Here is a 9,314-nt window from a genome sequence, read left to right as displayed (position 1 = left end):
GCTGGCTTCTCTCAGCCCCTGTACACACCAGCCTCTTCCTGCAAAGATGCTGCTCTAGAAGCCACTTTTAAGGAGGAAAGCTGCTCCTTTTCCTTCTAATCCTTGGGTGAGAGTGAAGAGATCCCTACCACGAGGGGCACAACCCATTCCCTTATCTCCCTTTGCTCACCAGCTCTACAGGGAGGCAGCGGGAACATCCCGTCCTCACCAAGGGCTTCCAGGCACTCCCGAAGTGATGAGAGATGATGTGAACACCAAGAGGGACTCGTTGCTTTGCGCTTTCCTTTAGCAGCTTGGCAGACTTTTCTCTGTGCTCCCACAGCCACTGAACTTACTGCATTCGAGGCAGCAGGCTGAAAGCTGGGGAAGGCGGACAGGCTTGGAAAAGAGTTGCTGTTGGTTGCAGTTTCCTGAGGAGGGGTCTCTGGATTCATAACAGGTAAAAATACCTCGAGCTGCAGAGGGGGATCCTCAGACGGAGGCTTCCTGGAGGGTCAGCACAGCAGGTCCAGTGCGTTAGGCTGGGCTGCAATGCCCATGAGCTGGGCGAAGCTCAAGGCAGAGGGGGCTCTAGGCCCTGGGACGGGTGTGCAGCAGACGTGGCTCGTGCTACGGGGGGGCTCGTAGCCCTACAGCCGCTCGCAGGCCRGGGTGGCTGGAGGCACCAACCTGCAGCACGAGGCAGGTGCTCCCCGCGGGCAAAGCGCCTGCGCTCCGAAGGGGCTCTATAAAACATGGACTCTAATCCCTGCTATCAAAGAGGAAAGTGGAAGTTTAGCATTTTCCTAATCGCTCCTGGAGCAGGAGCCATGTGGTGGAAAAGTGGAACAGAGGTAACSTGCGTAGTGAGCAGCAGTAAATTTAATGCAGGAAGGTGCCCCAAAGAGCACCTGGCTTCTCTGCAGCTGGGGGTCCTGCCTTCTTGAGAGACCCCAATACCTCCCCTTGGGCCGCTGCCTGTAGGGGAGTTCTTCCTTAGGCTAAGGGCCTGGCCACRAGTCAGAATCCTTGTTTTCCTTTCCAGCCATGGCTCAAGGAGAGTTTTGGGTGGCTCCTCTCACCCACACGAAGATCAAATCACTCTCTTGAGGATGCTTCCTACCAGTGCTTTGTGCCCTTCTCCCTTCCCTTCGAGCCCTTCCATCTGGTGTCATAGCTTCCTGAGAAATGTGATCATCAYGGATTGAGAAGACACCTACACAATTACGTTAGGGAGCTTGCGAGGCCTTTTGAATAAAACAAATCAAATGTTCTTCTTTTCTTTCAAGCCACACAAGCAAAGATTCCTCATCCTCCCTCTTCCCTTGTTTTATTTCATGGCCTCGGGAAACATCCAAGAATGCTACCGAGAATGCTTTCTAAAAGGCAGTGCCTTTTCCTGGGTCTACAGGAGCTGAAGATCCCATGTCTCATGTCTTCACTTTGGAAAGTGTGTTGGGGCGGGGGTCCTCTGACTTGGGCTCTGGCATCAGCACTGGGGCCGTGAATAGCTCAGCTCTCCCTCATCCCCAGGACACAGGTCCTGGGCCCGTTCCTTGTGGCACATCCATAGTRAGAATTCCTCGCTGGCAAGAGCAGCTGAGTGCTTTTGGGATGCTGGAGTCCCCTGGGAGCCCCAGGCCCACGTGGCAGAGCAGATTGTGCCGTGTTTCTAAGCTGCTGGTGGTTCAGGGTGCTGAAYGGCAATGTCCTGGAAGGTGGTAGATGATTTATTTCCTACCTGCATTGCGAAGTGGCGGGTGTCTCTGTCCCAGGCTCCTTGGGCTCCTCTCGGCAGGTCTCTTTGGGGTTCTGCCACCGAGCGTCGTTTGCTYCCCAACCTCCTCGGGCTGAGGTCTCATGTGAACCGAGCGGGGACCTGGCTTCCGCGTGGGACACTCTCCTGCCTCTGCCTGGCAGGAACAGAAACCYGGGAGGAGGAGGAGGAGGCTGCCCTTCACCCTTGCTCAAGGAGTGGCAAGCCCAGTACCGCCCATTGAGATAGGCAGGCAACTCTTGGCAGGCGGTGTCCGCCGCTCCTGGCAAACCTCCTGCTTGGGGGAAATGCTTTGGCTCCCTTGGTTCCCTCTTCCGTGATCTGCTAAGGAAACCTGGCTCCCTGGAGGRGCCCAATGGAGGCAGGGAAACCCTTCCTTCGCCTCCCAGCAGCTAGTGAAAACATCTTTAAAAGCTGTGTGGTTTTGCTGCTGCGTGCGATACACCTTGTGCTATTGCACATGGGCCTTTGTGACCCGGTATCAACAACTTAGGGAACATCTACTGGTATTTTATAATGCTTAAGAGCAACTATTCCATCCCTGAGGGCTGAAGAGGGAGGCCTCGAAGCGTGCTCTGAACAACACAAATAGCAGTGGCCTCCTGCCTCCCTGTGCTTAAAAATCTTGTCGCTCTTAAGCCGATAGGATTTACTAGGGCAGAATTACRTCAGTTTTCCTGATGGGCCCCGTGACCCTCGTGTCGCGATGCTGAAAATCACACCCAGATCGCTGTGTTGRCAAGGCTTGAAGGGCCTCCCTTCAAGGTGGTTTGTGGAGCTGGTCAGAGGGGAAGAACCTCTTTATYCCCTGGAGCCCTTTGTGAGTGTGGGGCTTCTCTCTGTGAGTTTATATGGGGAGAGACTGAAGTCTCCTAAGATAGCCCTGATGGGGCTTTTGGCATCTCCTGCCAGAAGGCCAAAGACCTTTGCAACGTGAGCACTGTTGGGTTAAACGGATACGGGGTAATAAGTAGGTGGGACAGCCACGTGGATATCTGTCTTTTCCACCTGCAAACTTTGCCGAGGAGGAACAGGAGGACTTTGCTCTCCAGGAGGGCCAGCAATTGAATGTGGGTGCCAGCTGCTTCCAGCAGAAACCCCCCAAATTTGTGGCTTTCCTGGCCAGTGTGGAGGRTGGATCTGTGCCCGCAGGCTGGCTCTTTGCCCAAGCTGTTGCTGCTGGGGCAGGGCAGGTGGTTGAATCCTCCTCCACTGCAGAATCACGTCGGGTTGATAAGCTCAAGCCACGTTGGGCAGGGGTTGGGCCTCAGTGAAGCAAGATGGCATTGAAGGTGCCTGGCAGCACTTGCTTGACCCGTTAACCCCGGCCAGATGTGAAAATGGTAATTTCCTTGTGTGAAGGGGTAGAAGACTGCTGAAGGCTTTGCTGTGATAAACCACCTCRACTAGAAGAGGACCTTGAGGCCTCCGGGTAAGGAGCTTTCAGAGGGTGATAAAACATTTATTTGCTCTTTCCAATCCCCAAGACTTTGTGGGATTTTTGCAGAGGAATTCAGAGGGCATCGCCTTCCTGTTGAGAAGGGCATGAAAGGAGAGGGATCCCTCAGGAGATGTTTTTTTGGTATGAAAGCACAGCTTTCTGGTCAGCTGTGGTCCCTTGGGTGCCCTTATGTCACTTGTGGACTGATTTTGAGCAGAGCTTCTTCACCCTGCCCAGATATTTTGTTGTTCCAGCTGACAGTCTACCCAGCCAGCTCCTCATATGTGTTCCCAGAGATACTCTTAGATACCGCAAAGATTTGGAGCCTGTCTGTATAGTCTGAATGGGACAAAATGACTAGAAAATAAAGAGGTGGGGTGGGGAGGACCTTTCTGTGTACATTTATTTATTTTTGTCCTAATTTTGAAGACTTCCATGTCCAGTTTGATGTATTCAGGAAAATCTGCTCAATGAAATGGGCAGAGGACAATTCATATTCACCTGCTGTCAGCGATGGAGTAAAGACRAGCCGCATTTGGGAGGTTGAGGTGATGTTGAGCAAGTGCTTGTTGAACCTTTTAAACTTAGAGATCGCTGGTAGGGCATCTGTTTCTCAGCAGCTGGTGAAAATCCTGCTAGAGACACTGTGAATGAGCAAGATGGCCAAAAACCTGGGCCTGGCAGTAAGCCTGTGTTGGGCCTGAACACATCTCAAGCTGCTTCCAGCTCTGCCAACTCTGCTTTGGGGTTTGCTTTGATATTTTGCACTACGTCATGAGGGCAGGCAGGGAGCACAGCCCTCAGCTGCTGATGCCAAAGGCCGTTTTGCTCTAGACCTGCATGACAYTGCAACTATCTGCATGCCCTCATAAAGCTAGGGCGCTGTTATCTAACTTTGAGGCTGTTTAGCTAGGGGTGTTGAGACCTTGGGGTTCCTTTCCAGCGTGTGTGATCCTGTCCAGCCATCTGAAGGAATTGCTGCACTTGCCCCAAGTGTCATTCAGGGGGTAACAGCGCATCCCTTCCCTAGAGTTTGACCTGTCCCAAAGGCCTGAAGGCACCGGGATGGATCCAGGCCAACAGGCAGAGGGAGACGAAAGTCCAGGAATGCCCAAGAGGCCTGAGCCTGGCGTGGCGGCTGCCGAAAGCTGCAGCGTCAGCTTCGTCATCGTCGCGTTTTCCCTTCGCTTTGCACATGTCTGAGCTCTGGGCTGCCTCGTTAAACATTGCCAGGAGAGAACGGTTCAAGCTGGTGGGGGGCTCTACAGCAGCCAGTGCGATCCCTGTGCTTCTGTACACTTGATTTTTCCCAAGGGACAGCATTGCACCTTCTTGGGGGGGGGCTTTGGCCAACTCCTTTTCACTCAGACGCAGCAACGACACAGGCTTGGGCTGTCTTTACTAATGAAGCAAGCAAGCAAGCAAGCAGGCGTGTGGCTTTGCCAGCACAGCAAGGCTCATTTTTCATACACAAACGCCGGATTTTAGCAGGGCTGGAAGCTGCATGTGGCGCCTACAACGCCCTTGGTGGCTGCCTAGCCGGCTGCTGCCATCATGTGGCCACCTCGGTCATTTACAGCCACATTAATATTTTCTCCCCCTTATTTTCCCCCCTGATCTTCCTTTTCTTTGTTCCTGCGGGTTTCTCTCCCTGAACAGCCTCACGTCAATGCCAAAAAGACGGTCTGGAAAGCTGCAGGAAAGAGCCCCCGTGGTGGGGTGGAGATTAAAATAAGGCTTGAGGCTTGAGGGTGCCACAGGGAGCACTTGCAGCTTTCTCTCTAGACGTGGGGTATTCCATTTTTTAAAATGTTCCAGAAAACTTTATATATATATGTGTGTATAATRTATATATGTATATATGTATATATGTATATATGTATATGTATAATATATATATGTATGTGTATAATATATACATGTATGTGTATAATATATATATGTATATACATACACACTCATATATGTATACACTTATATATATATAGGGGGGTTTACATCTTTCCTTTGTCCCTGGGTAACGCAGGGAGCCCGCGGCGAGCGCGGCCAATGGCGCAGGCGGCGCCTCACGGAGCAACGGCCCCAACGGCGGCCAGGGCGGGCCCGTTGCCGCGGCAACCGCGGGCGCCCCGCCCCCCTGCCGGCAGCGCTGTGCGCCTGCGCCGACGTGCGGCCGCGCGTCGGGGTCGCGCCCCGCCCCCTCCCCCCCCCTCATGAGCGCGGTGAAGCGGCGCGAGCGCGGCCGTTAACGGCCGTTGGCGGCCGTTAGCGCGGCGGGCGCCATGAGGCGCGGCGAGCGGCGCGGCCACGGCGGCGTCCTGGGCAAGGCCGCTCTGGAGGAGCAGCAGCCCCCGGCGCTGCCCAACGGCGGGGTCCCCGCTGTGGCCGAGCGGCCACGGCCAGCCGAGTCGCCGCCGTCTCTGCCGCCGGGCCCCGAGAGGGACAGCGCCGGCCTGCGCCGCAGCACCGAGTCCGAGGTGTACGACGATGGCACCAACACCTTCTTCTGGTGAGAGCCGCTGCTCTTGGCGCCCCGCTTCCCCATCGCGCCCAGGCCCCGCTGCGCAGCATGGGGGGTTTCGTCTCCGCTTCCATCTGCGTTGTGTAGAGAGCAACGTGCTCTCTACGTCCCCGCTTCCATTTGCGTTGTGTAGGGAGCAACGTGCTCTCTACGTCCCCGCTTCCATTTGCGTTGTGTAGGGAGCAACGTGCTCCACGTATTGCATCGCCCTCAGTCTTGCGGGAGGTCGCTTCTGTCTCTGTGTTTCCTAAAAGCCAGCTGGAAATCCGAATTTGCAATCCTTAAGTTCAGCCAGGGAGGCAAAGTGTGTTTCGCTTGGGTTTGTGGCATGCTGAATCTAGAAAATCAAGGCAAAACCACATATTCTCTACTTTATTATTATTACTACAGTCTTTTTTTGCTCCACCATGGGCTGGAGCAGAGAACGTACTGGGCTGACATTAGAGCCAGCTTTTTGGAACCTGAGCTAAGGGGGAGATGATTTTGGCCGCCGTTTGACATTAGCGGGTTGAGAAGGGGAGGATGTTTGGCTCTGACCCCGCCAATCTGGGCTGGAGCGAAGGGGAGGTGGTGTTGATCTTGATGTAGCTACCGATGTTAGGTGATATTCCTGCCAGTTTGACACCTCCCTTGGTAAGAGACGCTCAGATCCYGCTTGGATCTGCACGCGCTCGCTACGGCAGTGGCTGGAGTGTACGCAAGGATAATCCAGGAATAGTGTCGTCCTGAGGACACATGAACTTTCTCGGGGAGGACGCATTAGCATTGCCGCATGTAGGCTGAGCAAGTAACTGGATCTTCCTGAGGCCTGCTGAGTAGTGTCAGCTTATAAATGGAAAATGGGTAAAACTGTCACTTTCTTATTACCTTGTCGTTCGTTTTCTGGGGGCTTAGCAACACCTGATTTTTTTCTCTGTTTTTCTCTTGTAATCTCTCCTTTTGTTTTTTTTTTTTTTGTTTTTTTTTGTTTTTTTCCTGTTATGGTTGTGTCAGTGTAGAGTGCAGTCTGCTTTTCTTCTGTTGAAAGTATTACTATGCCTTTTTCTTTTTTTTCCTCTTCTTTTTTTTTTTTTTTTTAGTGCATTTGTTGCCTAGTGCTTTGTTGCTTGTGCTAATAAATATAGAGGAGTTTTAAAAAGCTTCCAAAAGCTTCTGGATTTTTCCTTTTGTTACTTTTGACCTGTGTGCGACACTGTTGCATGTCCTTTTTGCTAGTGTATCTTTTGGTCATGGCTCAGCTTTTGCTCTGAATAATCATTATCCCCTGCCCAAAGTTACGTATTTAGTTTCTGTGACCCTGGATGCTGTTCTCGCACTGCCTGTTATGGATGTGGCCTCAGAAAATGGAAATTTAAGAAGTTACCCCCTCCTCCATGTGAGTTACTGTGAAAGTACCTTTTCCTCTGGAAGTTAACTGTCTCCTAGCTAAGGTTACTCTTACGGCCTGCTCTGTTTGGAGAAATCAAACATTTGGAAATTTTAAGTAAAGTAGGAAATCATTCTAGAAGTAAAGTAATATAACTTGCAAAGGTAGTTTCCTGCTATAAATGCAGTCCTCTGAGAACATGGTCCTGTTTAGCTATTTGCCTGCTACTTTTAAAACACCTCATATCCAAAAACAGGTTTTAGGTGTTACAGAACTTGTAATTGTTTTGAGAGGACAGGGCARTTTCTGTGCTTGGTTTTAATAACTTTAGCCTGGAAAATACTGTATTTTGATAAACTATGGGATCTTGCATGATGTGTACCATGACAACTATCTTTGTCGTGAGGAAAATCAAGCAAAGGAAATGGGAAGGAGCTTTATAAAACATTATCTGTTAACCCCTGAACTAATTTCCCAATGTCTGTTACTACTAGACAAGAGCTGGAAGTACACAGATCTGTGTGGTAAGCAGCTCTCCTAGGCGAAAGGTGTTCAATGCCATTCACAGTACGCTTATAATGTGTATAGGCAAGAAACATTTAAAGTTAGCTTTCTGAATACAAACCAAGGACTTTTTTGGCTGAGGTTGACTTTTTTTTTTTTTTTTTTTTGTACACTGAAGCATGTTAGATCTGATATGTACTGAACTAAGAAGGGAAAGACATCAACCGTTTTGGAATCTGGCTGCAGAAGAATGACTTGATTTATCTTATATGTTCAGTCTGTCTATGCCAACTCACCCTGGTCTTGAATCATCAGTTTTGGATCATCYAGTCCAGTCCGGTACATAGTTTTTGCTATAAAGCGTTTGTGCTGCCACAGATTTCTGTATTACTTCTCAACTTGTATTTAATCAAAGCATTCATGCCCAGAAAAGTATCCAGTCTTGATTTGAAAATGTCAGGAGCCACCAGATGTATCTTTGCCACTGCGTTGCATTGTGACTCTATGGGTTAATTATTTTTACTAAGCCTTACTTTAATTTGAATTTAACTAGCTTTAGTATCCTGTGTTGTTTCTTGATGTGTTTTTCTCTGTCACAATAAATAACTCCATCGCCATCTTGTAGATATGATGTTGGCTACTAAGGTCATGTGGCCTTAGTTCAACAGGAGAGACCTCCAGAGCTCAGGAACTGGAAATGAAAAATGAAAAAAGGGAGAAATGGTAGGTAGAGCAGCCTGGGGGCTAGTAGAGCTTTCATAGAAATCAGTTTGGACTGTTTGCTGCAGAAAGGGTAAGAACTGCCTTTGAGGAAAAGATAACCCTACAGACTATTTCTCTTGCTGTATCTTGTATTACAGGAAATCTTTTCTGGTCACTAGTGAAGTATGATTTTTGGAAATGGAGATTAGTGTGCAAAACACCCATTTTTGGAAATGCAGGATTGATATTCCAAACAAAGTTGTTTCTGAGACATTCCTTGCATATACCTCTTATCTTAAAAAAAAAAAAAAAAAAAAAAAAAAAAAAACCAAAAAAAACCCACCCACCCCTGAGCTTACAGTACTAAGAGGTTTTCTCAAAGGGCTCCTGGAGGAAGAAATGAATGATTTATTTGAAAGAGAGATACCAAGTGGGAAGATCTGCAAATCAGCATGAGCTGCACACTCATGGGATTACTGTAGCACTGTCAAAGGATCTTTCATTAAATTTGTTGGAAACTCAGTGTTTGCTGTGTTTTGTCAGGCTGTAAAAGCTGGCCGATCGAAAGCAGACCTTGATGAGGTCCTGTGTGTGCTTGATCTGTTYTGCTTTGCTACCTTGTCAGAGTTGGCTAAGGGCTGAGTGTAATCGAATTGCTCCCCTGAACAGCAGAAGGGTGTATTTTGGTTGCTTGCCTTTTGTATTTAGGTATGTCCTGGCAGTATCTGGTTGCTTGCAAGAGCCTCCAGGAGATAGCTGTGTGAGGTAGCTAAGTCACTCTAGCCTGCTGGATAACTTAACTGTTCCTGTAAATGAAGTTAACTGTGTCCTGCAAATTGCAGTATTAGAATATCATCGCTCTTTCCTGAAAGAAAAGAAGCACATACTTCTAACAAGGAAGGTGACACCTAAATGYAATACCTTTAAGGATAGGTCTTGTTGGGTGTTTAATGCCTCAAATGGATGTTAGACTAAGTATTATTTCTCTACATTGCTTTTTTTTTTTTTTTTTTTTTTTTTTTTT

The 9,314-nt window shown here is 49.3% G+C and overlaps 2 protein-coding genes across 2 annotated transcripts in view; one reads left to right on the top strand and one right to left on the bottom strand.

Annotated features, from left to right (window-relative positions):
• The window catches only part of ANO9 (anoctamin 9), a 12,448-nt gene extending 10,719 nt beyond the window's left edge, over positions 1-1,729 (bottom strand). Inside the window, exon 1 of the mRNA XM_026040248.1 lies at positions 1,721-1,729. Within this exon, the coding sequence (XP_025896033.1) occupies positions 1,721-1,726 (6 nt within the window). The 5' untranslated portion in view covers positions 1,727-1,729. The remainder of the gene's footprint in view (positions 1-1,720) is intronic.
• A 3,750-nt stretch (positions 1,730-5,479) lies between these two features.
• Positions 5,480-9,314, top strand: part of PTDSS2 (phosphatidylserine synthase 2) — a 36,068-nt gene continuing 32,233 nt past the window's right edge. Inside the window, exon 1 of the mRNA XM_026040253.1 lies at positions 5,480-5,706. Coding sequence (XP_025896038.1) covers positions 5,480-5,706 — 227 coding nt within the window. The remainder of the gene's footprint in view (positions 5,707-9,314) is intronic.

This window comes from Nothoprocta perdicaria, unplaced genomic scaffold (genome assembly GCF_003342845.1).
Source record: "Nothoprocta perdicaria isolate Ctin4 unplaced genomic scaffold, notPer1 scaffold_251, whole genome shotgun sequence".
Lineage (NCBI taxonomy): Eukaryota > Metazoa > Chordata > Aves > Tinamiformes > Tinamidae > Nothoprocta > Nothoprocta perdicaria.
Note: the sequence above shows the minus strand (reverse complement) of the source record. Positions and strands in the feature narration are given on the sequence as shown.